The sequence below is a fragment of the Poeciliopsis prolifica genome, unplaced genomic scaffold, assembly GCF_027474105.1.
Source record: "Poeciliopsis prolifica strain line A6 unplaced genomic scaffold, Auburn_PproV2 SCAFFOLD011, whole genome shotgun sequence".
NCBI classification, from domain to species: Eukaryota; Metazoa; Chordata; class Actinopteri; order Cyprinodontiformes; family Poeciliidae; genus Poeciliopsis; species Poeciliopsis prolifica.
The window spans coordinates 13,476,997-13,495,092 of NW_026562386.1; the positions used below are offsets into that span (position 1 = coordinate 13,476,997).

General features: G+C 36.0%; 2 protein-coding genes across 3 annotated transcripts in view; both read right to left on the minus strand.

Annotated features, from left to right (window-relative positions):
• Nucleotides 1–7,287, minus strand: part of prmt3 (protein arginine methyltransferase 3) — a 44,898-nt gene extending 37,611 nt beyond the window's left edge. Inside the window, exons 1-9 of one of the 2 annotated variants that reach the window (XM_055037072.1) lie at nt 7,191–7,287; nt 6,820–6,943; nt 5,669–5,751; nt 5,536–5,585; nt 5,317–5,422; nt 4,913–5,066; nt 4,348–4,489; nt 2,927–2,992; nt 1,044–1,165 (exon numbers count right to left, since the gene is read on the minus strand). In XM_055037072.1, coding sequence (XP_054893047.1) covers nt 1,044–1,165; nt 2,927–2,992; nt 4,348–4,489; nt 4,913–5,066; nt 5,317–5,422; nt 5,536–5,585; nt 5,669–5,751; nt 6,820–6,943; nt 7,191–7,287 — 944 coding nt within the window. Of the gene's footprint in view, nt 1–1,043; nt 1,166–2,926; nt 2,993–4,347; nt 4,490–4,912; nt 5,067–5,316; nt 5,423–5,535; nt 5,586–5,668; nt 5,752–6,814; nt 6,944–7,190 lie in introns of those variants that run through there. The other variant, XM_055037073.1, reaches the window with a different exon arrangement.
• A 755-nt stretch (nt 7,288–8,042) lies between these two features.
• On the minus strand, nt 8,043–13,649 carry htatip2 (HIV-1 Tat interactive protein 2). Its single transcript, XM_055036322.1, has 7 exons — nt 13,315–13,649; nt 11,722–11,911; nt 11,534–11,641; nt 10,454–10,591; nt 9,623–9,684; nt 8,768–8,997; nt 8,043–8,372 (listed from the first exon to the last, which is right to left on the minus strand). The coding sequence occupies exons 1-6, from the start codon at nt 13,425–13,427 to the stop codon at nt 8,781–8,783; spliced, it is 828 nt and encodes a 275-aa protein (XP_054892297.1). The 5' UTR covers nt 13,428–13,649; the 3' UTR covers nt 8,043–8,372; nt 8,768–8,780.
• Between the last annotated feature and the right edge of the window lie 4,447 nt (nt 13,650–18,096).

Sequence of the window (18,096 nt, forward strand, 5' to 3'; positions counted from 1 at the left end):
CCCTGTTGTTTTGCTTATATGTCGCTCTCTTACATAACGGTAATAACAGCAGTCATAATGGCCTCTAATTCAAAAATGCGTTTCAGTAGCAGGGGAGTGATGGCGACTGCAGGTAGTCATAGTAAAAGCAGAAGCTCCAGTAGAGGTAAATGGACTCCAATAGTGAGAACCAGCAGCTGGAAAACTGGAAACACACTGAACCAGAAATCTGACAGAGAACTAATTCACAAACGGTAATAAATCGCGGCTTTTGTGTGTTCTGTACGTTTGTGTGGATGTGGCTGCGTCGTTCGGACTGCAGCAAAAAAAGCCAAGGGACAAACAAGACGAACTGCAGGTGTAAATTATGTACATTATGGCGATGCCATTGACAGCAGCTCTATTGAAATCAGCCAGCTGCAACAAATAAAAGGTAGATGGAGGTCACACTAAGCTCTACTTACTCCTGCTGTTGTTGGCTGTATGCTGAAGAAAACATCCATCTTTAATTCAATAATATAAGCATGAAACAAGTAGTTTCATTGACATTAAAGATGCAGTAACCTTTACAAAAATATGTTTTTTACATACTTATTCAAACTGTCACCATGTGACAGCAAAGAAGAAGAAAAAAAAAACCTAGCTCCTCCATATCTAATGCTACTATTGTAGTCTGCAAACATGCACCGGTCCCAGTCCAAAACATCCAATGAGAGCCAGGAGGAGGGTCTTAGTGCTGTCAATCAACATGTAAGCTGCTAAATGCAGCAATGGTGGAAAAAAGCTAAATATTACAGGAAAACTGCTGGCTATGCTAACTAGCTCTAGCTTAGCATGAGAGTGATTGGCAGCGCTAAAACCCTCCTCCTGTCTCTGATTGGTTGATTCTAACTTAGAGGTGTATTTCTACAGTTATCTGTCTTATATTATACTGTCATGACATAATGTTAATTATGACAAATATGTAAAAAAATATTATTTTTAGAAAAGGTACATACTGCAACTTTAAACTAAAAAGTTTCATTCACTTTTAGTCGAATTACATTCCATGCTGTTCGTCTCACCTGACAATGTCTATTGCCTGATAGATGATCTCTGATTGATCCACTGCAATCACCTTTTTGGCCCCAGCTCTGGCGGCAAACATGGACAGTATGCCAGTCCCACAACCCACATCAAGCACCACCTGCAGAACAACAACAGCAGGCGATGATTACAGGTGGAGGCTTCATGCTGAGCCCCAAAATTTATTTCTATCACTATCTGAAGGAAATGATGAAATCTAGTCATCCAGTGAATTTCATAATAACCTTCATACTTAATGACATCTATAACCCAAGAAATACTTCAGGGCTAGTGATGGGTTTAGTGATGATTGAATCACTAAACTAACTCAAAACAATATTGCTAAAAAAGTTAACTTCTGTTAAAATGTAAGATTCCTTCATTATAAAACACCACAGTGGAATTCATCCTTCTTTCTTTGCTAAAATGAAATAAATGATCTACTGATCACTGATCAAGTTAGTCATAGGAAAATTTGAAAAACCAAATATCTGGCCAATCAATTGGTTCATCTTCACTTATTTTCCAGAGTACAAAACAAGTCAGACACAAAATTATTGTTTTAATTTTTTTTTTTTTTTATCAAAACTAAACTAAAATCAATGAAATAACTGAAATTGAGAAAACAATTTCATTAACTGAAATAAATGAAAACGGGGAAATATTATAGCTAACCGGAACGATATAGTGCATTTATAAAAGTAAAACATACTGAAATTATAGCAATATAGGAAAAAAAATATAAGTAAAACTAAATGCTTAACTAACTGTACATTGAGCGTATCAATAGATAAAACAGTATATAGAATATTCAGTATATAGAAAATTAATTAAGTATTCTGGACGATGTAGGCAGAGGAAAAACTTCTCATTCAATCTTTGGTTACCTAGCAACAACTTGTTGAGTAACTTGCGCAGCAGCAGTTTAAAGTTTTATAACTGCTTAAAAATAAAAAATAAAATAGCTTAAGTGCAAACTGTGGACAAAACAGGAAAGGTCACATCACCAGTTTGGCAGTATTTCAGACATTTAAAACAAAAAACGAATCGATTATCAATAGAATGACAGGAAACGTTTATATTTGTATCAGCCTTGATAGTACCTAATAAAAACTAGGACACACACTCTAAAAACTAATTAAAACTAACTGAATTAGACAAACAAAAGGTCACAAAGATGTAAAGCTAAACTATAATGACAAGCCCAAGCCATAATGAGCTTGGTTGGCACAACAATTAATTGTTTAAAGTGAAATTCTAACTGGTGCTGGGGAAGCAGCTACAGTGTATCCATCAGTGTTTGGTTGCATCTCTATTCAGGGTAACTCAGTGAGTATCCTGCTGTCTTTGTGAGTTCACAGAGTGTCGCAGGAACAATGCTGACACGACACAACTCCTCCTTTCTTTCTCCAATCCTGATGATACCATTGTGCTCTCCTCGCCGTCTGCGACTGTTAAAAAAGACACTTCCTTCTCTGCTGACTGAGTCAAGCTGACAGCGGTAATGCAAGTTCCCATCAACACAAGCAACCTCTGTCCTCTGCAGCCTCATCCGAACCAGCAACTTCCCATATAATGAAACGCTATGTCCTCCTGGAGCAAAAAGCTGCGAAAAAGAGCAACATGCAGGGGGTTTGGCGTTCGTGGAGGCGTTCTGGGTTTGGTAGTGGATAACACGTCTGTTATCAGGACCAGGCAGTCGACGTTTGAGGCGTTAATAGAGAGCTGCACGGCCTCTTAAATCAGACATTGTCTCTTTATTAATGTCCTGTCTGGAAAACGCAGACCTCCATTGCCTTTAATGGGATTTTCTGTACATTATAGCAGTTAAAGCACGAATGTAAACAAATTAAATCACACATGCTGCATTGCATTGGCTTACCTTATCTCTAAACACTTCTCGGTTCTTGTACATGAAGTCACGATAGCTCTCTGTCCGCACTCTGTCCTGGAAAATGGAAAAAAAATAAACGCAGCAATATCAGTTAATATTCTGAGTTAAAGTTGGTCCACAAATGTGAAGGATATTTGAAGAATAAATGCAAAAGTTTGCAATAGATGGACAACTGTTGCAAAAACAAAATCTTATCAAATATTTCTCAAATCTAACTTACATCCAACTTTTCAACAAGATAAAGAACCTTGTTTTAAGTTAATAATTCATTAAAATTGATAAAAATGAAATAGTTCCACTGGCAGATTATTTCACTTATCACTGAAAAATACATTTGTCAGTGGAATTAGTACTTTTTCATCAATATCAAGAAATTATGGACTTAAAACAAGCTCCTATGTTTTTCTGAAAAGTTACTTTTAAGTTAGTTTTTTATGTCAACTGTTCAAATATTTCTGCACGATAAATTAGACAAAAATACAACATGGCTCCTCTATTATCCCTTTAACAACGTTTTTACCAGAGTTTCACTGAGAAGTAGTTCCTATAATGAGTTCAGCAGAAGCTCAGTTCCACCAGGTGTTTGCTAATTTCTGCTGGCTAGTCTGAAGGAGTTGAATATGGGAAATGCTGCTCTGTGAGCCGGAAGCTTGTTCAAAGGCGGAGTTAGGTCCACCTGGGCATTTTGGAGCCGAAGGGTTGCAATGGAGATTAAACAACGTCTCAAACATGCATGAACAAATCAAGGAAACCCTCCAGTTATGTTTTTGATGAGGGAATAATATCATAACATGAAGTAAAGCTCAAAACACTACCCCTTTAAATCTAATAAGTATTAAAGTTTATCCAAATATGTTTAATAACAATGATATGGTCAAAACAATCAGTTGCCTAATTATTAAAATCAAACGACTGTTCCAGGAGAAACGTACTTTTAATCTGAAGAGAACCTCTCTGACACAATGACTGCATGGTGACGCTGTTTGACCAGGATGACCTGGTGAAACCAGCGTCATCGTGTTCCTGGCCCCTCCTCGGGCTCTGATGAAGTTTTCAGACTGACGCACACGCAACGCAAAAACTTTACAGCGGTTAGCACCAATCAGGAGGAGGAACATGTCCAAGAACTGCAGTCAGGACGAAAACACACACACCCAGATGAACGTGTGCTGACACTTTCAGGTTTCAGCGCTTTAAGGCGTGTGAAAATTAATTTCCATGTTCTGTACGGACTGCAGCGTCTCACATGAGAGCCCCCCACTTACTGCTGACTTGTCACTTTTCAGAAGATGTCGTGTCCTCATTATGAATCTCTGATGGTTTTCATTTACATGCTACATTGAGATCTTCCAACCAAGTTACGAGCCGACGAGCCCAGCCTCACAACAACTTATGTGCAGGACTCAGACCTTAAGCATTTCCTCGTGGATGCCATAATGGCCGTAAGAGCTGAAGTAGGCTTCGTCCTCATCCTCCCGCAGCTCGGCGACGGCGCCCAGGTTGCCGGCCCGGCTGGGTTCTGAGTTCAGCACCAAACCCTGAGCCAGCAGCCTGAAACAAAGGCAGACAAACCTGCAATTGACTTCTAGTACTGGGACAAAGACAGCGACCAGAAAGGAGGACGTGCAGACAGGACAAAACAGTAAAAGAAGAAGATGGGAGGCATTCATCTTTCTAACTCTCTTCCACTCCCTCTGTAATTTTCCCTTTTCTCTTCCTCCCTTCAGCTTCCCTGCTGCAGTGGAATTTTCCCCTTCTTTTTTTTTTTTTAATCTTTCCTCTTCCCTTCAAACTTCTTCCACAGGGAACTCAGATCAAATTTTGTGCAGAGATCACTGTGTCCCCCTGGTGGTCTAAAAAGGGAAATGCAGGAACATGACACCACTTACAGGACACATTCTGATAAGTTTAAAAAGATATGGTTTCCCACTGAATAAAGGATGAGAAAAAGGGAAAGAGAACTAAGTCACTAACGTTAGTTTGTGCACATCCTCCATGAGTCTGGCCACCGCCTCTTCTGAACGCTGAACTCGTTCTTCAGCTGTCATGGCTCTGCAGAGCAGTTCATCCCGGGAATCGCCTCTGGATGACGAGCACGTGTCGTCGGTGCCACGCAGCTCCTCCGGGTCTGACAAAAACACATAGGCATGAACGCAACACGTAAACACAGTTAAAACCAGATGGTGATGTTTGTTTTGTTTGCAGTTTAATCACATCAGCTCCACTTCAAAATCTAAGCACATAAATGTGCTTTGAACCAGATGCAATCTGCACCATCTTATTAGGAAAGCGGACAGTGCAATGCAAAGCGGACTCATGGCTTCCAGACCAACAAAAAGAAAATATGTGGCAGTGATTTAGAAGTTGCTTTTAGCTACCTGTCTGCAAGAGTGGGTCATCCTGAAGGACTGGTTTTAGGAAGTCTTCACTGTCCCAGGGTAGGAGGCCCTCTGACAGCTCCATCAGGCAGGATGCAGAACATTTCTAAGCATGCAGACAAATGAATACTTCTGTGTTTTTTTATGATTATACAACTCAAAACCTGTTATTACAATAAATATGTAAATGCTGCCACAGAAATGACAGACAGAACTTACTGTTAAGCGAATGAAATTAATCATTTTTATATAACCGTAGTCATCTAAACCTAAAGGGAAACAGAGCATGAATGACCCCAGCAGAATAAAACAATCGTCTGGTCCTGGGCACGGTTTAATTTTGTGTACTTACGGTGCTTTCTTATGATGTCTACAAGGTTGAGCTGGTGTTCAGCTGCGCAGTGCTGAAGGGTTGCAGAAACAGAGTCCAAAATCCTGAACACAAGTGAAACACACAAAGTTTGTTTTAGGAAGATTCAAACGAGCTATAAAATCCATCCATTTTTTTCCGCTTATCCGCGATCTCGTTCTTCCGGTCATGACCCAAAGCTCATGACCATAGATGAGGGTGGGAACGTAGATCCACCGATAAATCGAGAGCTTTGCTTTTTGACTCAACTCTCTTTTCACCACGACAGACCGGTACAGCGCCCGCTTCACGCCAGACGCTGCGTCGATCCACCTGTCGATATCTAGCCCTGGCTGCCCTTAATTGTTATAATAAAAAATTAATTATAGTTAATTTTCAACTATAAAAGTTAAAATTAAAAACAGCTTCTCTTATGTAAAATATGTCACATCTTAATCTATAAAGTGTGTTAGTTTTCCACCTTTGTGTATGGTTATATTGTCATTATCCCTGTTTTACACTTTCAGGTAACCCAGAACTTTTAAGAATTTTTAGGAGGAAGGAATTTTGAAAAGTACAGAAATTACAATAGAATAGTATATAATGTAATAATCCTTTATTAATCCCACAGTGGAGAAATTCATTTGGTACAAAAAAACTGTAAGAAAATGCACAAATTTGAATATATTTTTTATGTTTGTACAAGATAAAACAGCCATTTTTAGGTGAATCTCAGAAATTTTTAAGAAAAAACTTTGACTTTTGGAAACTGAGAAATTTTCAAATTTTTTCTAGCAAAGTTTTGGATTTTTGGAGCTCAGAAATGTCCTTGTTTTTTTCTAGAAAATTACTCAGATTAGTCTAGAAAAATTATTTAAAAATGTTCAACTTTTCAAACTTTTTTATTTCTTTAGAAAATTTCTATGATTAATGTAAAAATGTCTGAGTTATTCTTGTAAATTATCACCCTTGCAAACACAGACATTTCCAAAAATTTCTGACAATGTAGAAAATTTACTTTTTTTCCTATCGACAATGGATAGGAAATATTCTCCACAGTAAAATGTAGCAAAATAATTTCAGTGCTGTTGAAAAATTTAGAAATCGAGAAAAAGCTTCAAACAAAAACTTGTAAATCAAAAAAATCACCTCACTTTTCACAGAACAAGCAGGTAACTGTCTGTCTCTCCTCCTCCATCCACTGCCATTGCTCTTCATCGCCGTCTACATCATCATCATCATCATCTTCGTCAGAAAGTTCAGGCATCTCTTCAGCATCTATCAGAGTGAAACCTCATCATAACTTCAGAGAAACAACAGCTCCAGTCCGACAGCGAACAGCAGCAGCGGCCATAGAAATCTGCAGCAGCAGCATTAGCTGCTAGCACGGTTAAACTGCACTTAGCCGTAGCACACGTCTCGTTGCTCAAATACTCAGCAGCAGGCGTGTATAACCCAGTAATAAACCTTTACATTTAAAATAAAATCGTTTGAGATGCTTTGTTTTGCTGTAGAGCAAACTCACGTGGGTCTGTGTTGGATGCCATGATGTCGCCTTTGGAATCGGAGGACTTCCTGATGACGTATCGTGACGTTCCGACGGGCGGGCTGTAAATCAACATCCCGACCACCAGATGTCACCAAAAAGACGGATTTTTCTTTTTAGGGTTATCTTTAGGGTTATCTTTAGGGTATGCTTTGCTTTTGCAAAGCTGCATACAAGGAACACCTGAGGGTGTTATTGTGATGTCAAGTTGAAGAAACTGTTCAGCTGCTGGGAGAATCAAACCAGCACAGCTGAAACTCATCGTAGCTAATTGAAAAAATGAAACAGGTAAATTATCTTACTAATCTTAGTTTAAAAAACTTTAATATGTAATTTGCTATCTGTATTCTTGCATAAGTTGTGTTGTGTCACCTCATCAGTGTTCAACTAATAATGTTTTGCAGAAAGTAATGTATGCACTGAATAATTAACTTTTTGCCCCGTTCATTGATGGGACAATGTTCGGAGTACGGGTCCTCATACAGCAAATGAATTTAGAGCTACGTGTAGCCATTTTCAGCCACAAGAGGGAGATGTTGCATCATCGACAAATATTCAAACTATGTGAAGTAATTAAAAAAAATACATCAGTCAAAGAAGTAGAATAATTGGATGGTTCAGTATAAAGACAGGAACATCTTTTTAATATTTTCATAAAAACTAGGGTGCATTATATTATGAATATTTATCATTGATGCAGAGAATGTGAAACTAAGTTGTCATTCATTACCTGAAAATTGATTTCAAGATCTTTTTTCTTGCATGAGGTGCATGAGTAAAAGACAATATTGCAATACTCACAAATGTCTGATATGGCACAGGCATAAACACTTATAAATGTGAAAATATTTTATTGATTTTTAAACACACACATAAATACGTAGCATCATTTACTGAATATTTGCAACACGTATTCTGTGTATAAAATGTCAACACAGTCAGCTTAAGGCGGAGGTTTAGTGTGTTAGAGCACAAATGAAAAGGCCAAACAGTTTGGCATATTCCCCTGATTTACAACACAAAACAATAAACTGTACTTTATGTACAGTCTTTGATTGGAAGTAGGAATAAATATAAGAATATCTGTTTTCAAGTACTTCAAATATGTCTTGATGAGGCTCTTGCAGAACGTGGTCATATATGTACAGCAGCCACAATGACCTGAAAATACAAAAATAGTTTTAGCAAGTTAGTTTTAAATTAAGTGCCTGGTGTAATGCACTTGTATCACAATTAACATTTACCAATATTTATTGATCAATTAAGATAATCCAAAATAAAAGATGGGAGGAAAAGCTTTGCAAGAAAATTTAACAAGTGATAGTAGATCCAGTTTGACCAAAAATTATTCAATTTTGAATGTTTGTCATTTACTGTCAAAAACTAATTGATTGAATTAAAACCTTTTCAAATCTTCCAAGGATGTGAATAATTCATATTTTTATTCCTATAAATGTTATAAGTGTTCCTATAATTTGTGTGAACAGTACATATCTGACTTCCAGAAGTATTGCTAATTCAGTTTAAACAAATAGCAGTTTTTCAGCATTTTGTACCTTCCATGCTCATTTATTTCCCATTCACTTTTCCTAGACTGGCAATGTCCTTGTTCTCCAGAATCTCCGCCTTCTGCTCCGGCTGCAGCAGAGTGTTGGACACCATCGCTTTCGCCACCGCTTGGATTGAGATGGACATGGAGTTGGAGCAAACGGCAGAGAAGGCGCCGAAGAACTTCCTGGCGAGCCACTCTCCGGGTCGACTCTCCTGTCTGTCGACTAACAGAACCCTGTTGGAATGAAATGGTACAGTCCAGAGACGCTTTTGGTTTAAATTCTCAGTGGAGTCATAGCTGTAGGACAAAAGTTAAATCAGTGGCCATTTTATTGCAATTTTTCACATTTTTAATTTAAATACAGTTTTCTTCTTTTAAATCAGGGATGTCCAAAGTGTGGCCCATGGCCCATTTGTGGCCTTGGAGTAGTTTTGTGTGGCCTCTTGACATAACTTAAAAATAGTTTAAATAGTTCTCCAGAAAATTGAGTTGGTGCAGATGGATACTTTTTTGTCTTTTTTGATTTTCAATAATTTAATTTAGTCAGTAGGGCCACAAATCGCATCCAAAAATTAAAATGGGCTAAATGCTGTTAGCAGTTTTCAAAGACAGTTATCAAACTAAAACTGGAACCTTGACCAAAAAGTTAGGAAACTGTACAAGGTTGACACTCTTAATCAGACTTTTCACATTAAAATGCATGGTAATTTGTTGCAAGGTGGAAAGAATTTCCCATAAAATAATTTAGAACTGAAAAAAAAAGAAGAAAAATACAAATAAACAACCTTTGATACAAGTCTGGACACCACTGCTTTACATACTATTTGTGTCTATTCTCTTAAAAAATGGGATCACTTACCCTGGTCTGTAAATGGCTAATCTGTCAAAACCCAATGCCTCAATTTCAGCTTCAACTTGGCCCTGGAAAAAAACATCTATACCATCAGATCTCTTATTTTCTGTTTTACCTGAAAGAAACATGCTCAGGAAAAGGGATTTCAATACATCACCACTGAGAACAAATATGTTTTTCATCCAGTTTCTACAGGAGTTTAAGTCAATAATTCCTTAATATTGATGAAAAAGTTCCTTTGTGAGATAATTTCACTTAAAACAAGACAATTATAAGTGAATGTCTTATTTAACATTAATTTATAATATTAGTGCAAATATATTTGCAAATATCTTTTCCATAGAAACTAGACCAAAAGTACTTGGTAGCATTTTGTGTTTTTGCAGTGTAGATTATTTCACTTTTAACTTTAAATATGACAAAACTAACTTACAAGTAACTTTTCAGCAAAATATATCAGCTTATTTTAAGCAAGTAATTCCTTAATTTGATGAAAATGTTCTTGTACCACAAGAAATTGAATAATCTGCCAATAGAACTAATATATTTTAATCAACATTAAGAAATTATTGACTTAAAACAATCTATTATGTTTTTCCAGAGAAGTTACTTAGTTAGTTTTGTTGTATTTAAAATGTACTAAAATATTTGCACTATAAACTAGACAAAATTAATTGATAAGATTTTGTGTTTTTGCAGTGTAATTGCTGAAAAGTTACTTGTTACTTTTGACTTTATTTCAGGTGTACTAAGATATTGGCACTAGAAACTAGACCAAAATACTCTTTAGATTTTGCGTTTTTGTAGTGAAGTAGTACAAAAAAGCTAATGACTGACCTTGACTTTGAGGTAGAGGAAGCTACTCTTTTTATCGGCTCCTCTGGAGGACTCCAGGTGAAACTGTGAGCAGCCTCCAGCCTTGGCGAGCTCTGCAGATTTCAGAACGTAGTCATGATCAACTCTGACGAATCCGTCCTAAAAACCAGAAATAATAACAGGAGATAAGGATTCAGTTTGCCTTTTATACCTCAATCATTTGGAAATTACTGACACCATTTGCCTGGTGTCACAAATTAGCATCATACCTAAATTTATGCTAAACGTAGATATAATGTTCAAACTAATTATCTTTAACATCTGACTAACAAAAAAATAATCATTTTTCATACTATAGGGTTGAACTTTACAATGTCTAGCTCAATATTTTCACATAGGCTAGCTAACTCAGCTACGCTTGAGAGGCAATGGCAACCAATCCTAAAATAAATGTTGATGCTTAGTTATTGCCAGAGTTGGGTAGTAACTAGCTATATTTATTCAATTACATTTACTTTAGTAACTTTTTGGAAAAAATGTACTTGTAGTATTTTTACTATGCTGTACTTTGAGTAATTTTATTATAAAGTATCTCAGACCTTACTTGAGTAAAATGTCTGGATTTTCTACCCACTGAATGAAAAACATGTTTTAACCAGGAATTCACCAGACACAGACACACACCTACACATTTTGCTAGTTTTTTATTTGAGAAAACTGATTTGAAAATGTTTTCCTTTTGCCTGATTTTGTTTTTTGTTACCAATATGAATTATTGGCATTTTTGTGCCTGAAATAACTAAATTTACTCTTATCGTTATGTTTTGGTCAATCTGATGGAGTAATTTTTAAATATTCAATGATCAATCATTTGATCAGCTACTCACTACTTGAGTAGATGTTTTCCCAAATACTTTGTTTACTCTTACTTAAGAAATATCTTGCTACTTTTTACTTGTACTTGAGTAAAAGCAAGTTGTAGTGTTGCTACTCTTACTTGAGTACAATTTTTGGGTACTCTGGTCATTGCTACTGTTTCAACAATGTTGAAATTTGAATTAAATTACAGCTCATCGCCCACTTTATATGACATTTACTTACAGCCCCTGCTTTTGCCCTGGTTGTCCCCAGGCAGCAGTAGCCCACATCATGGCCCTTGAAAGCAGCAGCATAGTCATCGAGTTTTTCAAAGTCAACCACTTCCTGTATCTGCAGGGATAAATTAAAAAAGTCTCAAGAAGAACATAAAGGGTTACGTTATAATGTAAAAACTGCATCCAGACACCAACCAGGTTGTTATACGCTTTATCTTCAAAGCTCAGCTGTCTTCGTCCAATGAGGGTTATTTTGGAGAAAATGTTTCTCTCCAGCAGTTCTTGCAGCAACACTTTCCCTGTTTCCCCAGAAGCTCCCAGGATAAAACAGCTCTTGTTCTGACCCCTGAACTTCTCCTCTGGGGTCTTCATGTCCTCAGCCATGCTATGAGACAGACGGACATGAGGCAGAAGGGCTATCACTTATCTGGAACAGGTGATGAAGTGCCAAACGCTACAGAATTTTAACGCGTTTCAAATAGAGCTGGACAGTTTTGATTTTAAAAAAAGTGTTACTTATCAGTCAATATTGGTCATTTTTGTTTTAAATATCTGAAATAATGGCAAATTGGTAGCAAAACATTTCCTGTTTTATCCATATTTTAACTCAAAACTTGTTTTTCTTCATTTTAAAACAGTTATGAGGTGCCAAAAACCTTAAGCTTCTGCTTTACAAGTTACTAAAGGGTATTTCTAAGTAACGGGGTGAGTGATCTAACTAGCTATCTGTCTAGTTAGTTAGTTAGTTAGTTAGTTAGTTAGTTAGTTAGTTAGTAGTTAGTTAGTTAGTTAGTTAGTTAGTTAGTTAGTTAGTGCCACCCACTTTGCTTTGCTAGCAATGACAGGTTGAGCGACTACAGCTATCTCTGCCTACATCTCCCAGAATGCTGTGCGGTTGTTGATAATAGCTGTGAATGTTCTATATGTCAAATATATAATCAGATGTATTATCTACTGACAAACTAAACGTTTTTAAACAGTTTTTAAAAGGAAATCCCCAAAAATATGGCCACTTTCTAATAGATTTCTTGCTATATTTTGGTTTTATATTTACTCCTGGACCAGGTGACACAAAGCAGAATATAAATATCATTCAAATTTTTGCTAACTATATTCTGAAGTATGTGATTTAACTGTGGCATTGATTTAATTGTCCGCTTTTATAAATAAACTAATAATGGTTTAAATGTGCCTGAAATATAATGTCAGTACAAACACATCGAGCAGAAATGATTGACAAATGGTGAATTAGTGACAGTAAATCATTGTTAACACAACTACTATAAAACTAGTTGTGAATAAGTAATCCTTTCTATATCAGCAGAGCAAATACTTTTAATTTATGTGTTATTCTAAATGACAAATCTGTTCAATTTGATATTTATTTCTCATAAACCTTTAAGTAGGTTTCAGAAATGCACCAAATAACCACATTTTAACACAGAATCTTGGAATCAGGCATTAAAATATAAATGTATTTTAATGCTCTGTTAAATAAAAGCATTTGTTTTATTTACTACCACTTCAAAAAGCTTTGATCTGTCAGATCAGGGCCCCCTGCTGTTCAGGAGGCAGTACCAGTACGCAGACACCTTCGGCCGGCTCTGCCTTTTGCTAAGGAAGCCTGACCAAGATAACGAGTCCAAAGATCCCGGATTGTTTTATTTACCCCGATCTGTCAGCCAGATGTCTCTGACTCATATAAACAGGTGAACCAAGAGGAAACATGTCGGTCCTTGTGTCCATTAAAGCAAAACGAATCTTAAAGAAATCGCGTATTTTATTTACCTGCTGTATTTGCTTGGAGAAGTGTCGTCGAAATAGTAAAGCACCGCTGCAACGATGGCAACAGTGACGGTTAAAATCCCAGTCGCTGTCCCCAGGGTGGAGCAGAGTTTCATAACATAAACCAGAGATTATCAGACACTTCCTGGTTGCTTCATGTCCACAAGCAGCTTCCTGCTCCGGCAAGAGCAGCGGGGCAAATAAAAACCCTCAGAGGCTCTCACGTCGGACTACACGGGTTAAAACATCTATTTCTGAAACCGTAGATAAAACAGAAAGACGCAAATGGCTGGATCTGAGGCTGCAGCAGCCACCGACCAAAGATAGCGCACTGGAGATGACGCATGCGCACTGGAATCTGGACGGTTTGACGCTCGAAGTGAGATGTCACGTTTTGGACCAAAGTTTATGATCCCAGTTTAAAACTGAGATTCATCTTAACCCATGGAAAAGCATCAGTGAAGTAAGCTATATGTTTTACTGGAAAATTAAATTATCTTATCGGAAAGAAATTAAGAAATGTCCAGAATGACTTGCTTTTAATTTTTTCATCAAAAACGAGTTTACTGTAGCAATAAAGGATATTATATGCTAAGACTAATAGTTTAACAAATTAGTTATTTTAAGCTTTCAATTACAAATTTGTACTTTTCAGGTGGATCTTATGTTTAAGAGCATTAAGAAAGCATCTAATCTGTAATATATTCAGTTTTAATCAGCTCTCCAATACAGCAGGATACTGAAATACTGATGACATATGAAAATACATGGAGAAAAGCAATAAAAGACCTTTGCGTCCCTTTTTATGTTCTTAATATTTGGGACAGATGTGTAAAATGAGCAAAATGTTCAGTCTATCTCTATAAAATAAAATCAAAAGTTGTTAAGCATCAGCTTACATGTGCAAAACATTGTTGATATTTCGCTAATGTTGAAAAAACAATTTCAGAATACTAATTCTTCCACTAAATATGAAACACACAAATAAGTTTGTTCACTGAAAAGAAAACATGGTCATTAAAAACATGCAGCGCCACATCGTCCTTCTACTTCCTGTCATCTTCTTTGTATTTCTGCCAGTTGTTGATCACACGAACTGGTGTGATGCAAAATAAATGTTTGTATAGCAGTTTGGCGAAATACAGAAATTTTAATACGGCTGAAAAACTGCCTCATATTTTTACAGAAAATATTTTATTTTTAATTTTTTTTTTTCAGAAATTAAATTTGTGCAATTTTATGGTCTATAAAGACGGAAATCCAATTTAGAATCACTGGCAAGATTTTAACATTGCTGTTGACATTCTCCATTCAATTAAACGTCATTAATAGGAATTTATTGTGACAAAAATAAATTATCATACTAAGAAATTTATCACGATAAATGATAAACGATACAATGAATGCCCACTACTAGCATATAAAATTCAGAAAAATAAATTGGAGTTTGCGTTAATATTTTATCACTGGCAAAATATCACTAATCTATAAATAGCGACTCCTCTTATGATCAAGTTTCTGCAGAAACGAGAATGGTAATTTAATATTCTACAAGTTAAAAAGTTAGTTTTGTTATTCTTTGAAGGAAATCTAGAGTGGAGTGAAGGTTGAATCTTTGAAAATGTTTTTTGCCTTTTGTCAGACCTCCAGGGGGTTTCATTTGCCAAAAGCTGCGCACAAAGAAGGCAAGTGCAGTCACATGCAATGAATTCATCAACACCCCATGTTTTTAACACCCCTGCCACTTTGAACACAAGGCATCGACCCAATCTAATAGAAAATGATGCAGCCAGGGATGATCCTTTAAAGATGTCAGCAGTAAAAGACAGAAAGAAAATGGGCCGAGGTTGGAAAGAAGAGGCCTTAAACTGGCACTCTGCTGAAATGAAATGTCGTCTCTTTGTTCCTGAACCGCAGGGGCTAATTGGGTCCAGCGGCAGGGAAGAGAGCTGCTGCTGGGGTCCTGTCTGTCGCACCTGTTGAGTCATTGTCTCTCACATTGATTAGATAGGAAGTTGGAGTAAGAAGGCTTATGCCTCTGTGGGTGCGTGGCAGAAACGTGGTTCAATTTCTTTTTAGAACGCCACTGTTGGAGGTGGAAATACCATTGGTGGTAAGTGATCAATTGCGCTTAACCATTGATTAGCAGACACTAAAAGACATATGGATTAAGATTATTTTTTTCCCTTTTTTTCACGCCGTCCTCGTTCTTCTAACCAAAGGCGCAATCCTTTCAATGTGCTCTTTATTATTGCGTAATATGATTGATTCACTTCTTGACGCCAGGACTGAGTTTCTGGCAGCAGATTCTACAAAATAAACCTTCGGAGTCTAATTTATTGCTTTTCACACAAAATAAGTAACCTATGTTTCCTGAAGTGAAGTCAGATTTAGGCAACACGTTTGATTTTACTCAATGTGCTTAACCAAACACTCTGGACAAAAAAAAAAAAAAAAAACAATTAAATCATGACATGAAGAAACAGCTGGGCATTTTATCTTTGTAAAATATATTGAAAAGAATGTATTGGTATTGTCAAATTGTAACGTCTTCAAATTAGATAACGAAAACAATATGGCCCCAAAAATTCTGCTATTTTTATAATTCTGCTATTTCATCCAAGATATCCGAATATCTTGGATACGATGGAATTCATTCATTTACTCATATATTTATTCATCAATTAATTATAATAGATTAATAAATGTATGTATATTAATTATACATTGACTCATTCATTATTTTATTCATTCATATATTTATTCATTATTTTATTTATATATCTAGTTATACATTATTTGATTCATTTAATTTATTTGTAGATATTTATTCATTCATTTGTTAATTTATTTATGCATTAATTCTGGCTGAAATGGCTCTCCATGCATCTCATCCAAATCTCATCCATTATTAAAAATAATGGATGAGATGCTTGGACATTTTACCTTTAAATTACAGCTGCACTGCAAAAATACAAATATGTAAATATTTCAGTGCACTAACCTACAAGTACCTCGGATTAGAATCTTGTTTTGAGTAAATGATTCCTTAATATCAATTTTTCAAAAAAAAGTACTAGTTTCATTGGCAGATTATTTAATTTACAATATGGGAAAAATGTCTTGTTATAAGCAAAATATTTTGGTAATCGAAACAGAACTATTTTATCAATATTAAGGATTTATTGACTAAAACAAGATCCTACATCTTGCAGAAAAATAAGTTAGTTTAGTTTTATTTCAAGTGTACTTTTCAAGATTTAGTGTTTTTGCAGTGTGAACTACATGTAAACACTCATGTTTAGAATAATGGTATCGACAATTAAATTGACTAAAAACCCAAATGACTGCATGGCTATAGATCAACATCTGACTTACATTAAACAAGCAAATCAAACAATAAGCATTTTGCATTACCTGATAAGTAAATGAAAAATTTCTTAGCAGTTGTTTTGATTCTCCATAACCTGAATTTAATAAAAATATTTCATGTTTACATTGTTATTAAAGACATATTTATTAGCAAGTCATGCATGCCTGCATACATATGTGCCACATGCTGTACCCATACACAGCTTAAGGCTTAGCAGTCCAGCTCAGACTCTGAAGTGTGATGCTAATGATGCTAATTAATGGGCCCTGACAGCACAATCTGTTGCTCATTGTCTCCCAATAAACAGCTTTACAGTCCGCAGGAGCCGCGGAGGGGATGAAGGTTTAATCGGAGGCCTGAGACAGTGAGAGTGGGACACATCCACAGTGGAGGGTCAGTCCTCCCGGGACAGTGCTGATCTTGAAGTGGGGATTAGTTCAATTAGAGAGGCTCTGTCTGATCAGAATGCAGGCTTCGATGTGTGTGTGGTCATACTTGTGTGTTTGTTACAAAGGAGACCTTAAACCTGATTTGTGGCTGTCTACATTGATGCAGCTGGTGTGAACAATAGTCAAGATGATGCCTCTTTGCTTCCCAGTAACCTTAGCCATAGATATCCATTTATTATCATAAATCTGTGAGCTAATTATTCACATTTGTGCTTTATTATCCAAATAAACACCCGATCCATGAATATTTCAGTAAGCTTAAAGTCAAAACATTACTGATGAAGGTGTTGTTTCTACATCAGCCTTAGACTTCATTTGTAGTCTCCACCCAAACCAATTTGTAGTCTTTTGATTAAAGTGTGTGCATTGTGCAACAATATGAGTTGATCCAAAATCAGTAATTCATGCTTAAATGTATTTTTTTTCCTGCAAGGTTACTTGGTCTTATTAGTTAAAATGTGGGAGATTTATTTAAAATTGGTGCAGTTTTGCTACTTAATGGCAGATTTAGTGAACATTTAATATTGTCCTGTCAGCACTTTCAGGTGTTTACCATTTAAATTGCTATTAAAATGATTATATTATATATATATTCACATATTATGAACTATTGTGTTGAATATGTGAATCTTAAGATATATGTGTAGCAGAGAAAAACATAACTAATGAAATGATTACTAGATGATTACTAGATGATTACGAGACTGAACTTCACATCAGTATTATTCGTAAAACATAAAATTTGATTAGTATAATTTTAAAAAGTTTAAATACTATTTCTGGTAGAAACATAATCCAATGGTAAGTGAAGAGAAAATGGTTTAAAGATTTCTTTTAGGGATTTTTTTTTTTAATTTATGTAGTCTTGGTCTTTACATAAAATATCACTTGGGATGCATTCAGTTTATGGATGTGAGAAAATGTGAAAACTTCAAAAAGTATAAATACTTTCACAAAACATTT

What these genes read in the sequence shown, in the direction of transcription:
- htatip2 (XM_055036322.1), bottom strand. Translation starts at nt 13,427, where the DNA reads ATGAAACTCTGCTCCACCCTGGGGACAGCGACTGGGATTTTAACCGTC. An exon ending in TCTCCAAGCAAATACAGCAG is followed by an intron (nt 11,912 to 13,314) that starts GTAAATAAAATA and finishes TCTGTCTCATAG; the next exon opens with CATGGCTGAGGACATGAAGA. An exon ending in CCAGGGCAAAAGCAGGGGCT is followed by an intron (nt 10,592 to 11,533) that starts GTAAGTAAATGT and finishes TCTGGTTTTTAG; the next exon opens with GACGGATTCGTCAGAGTTGA.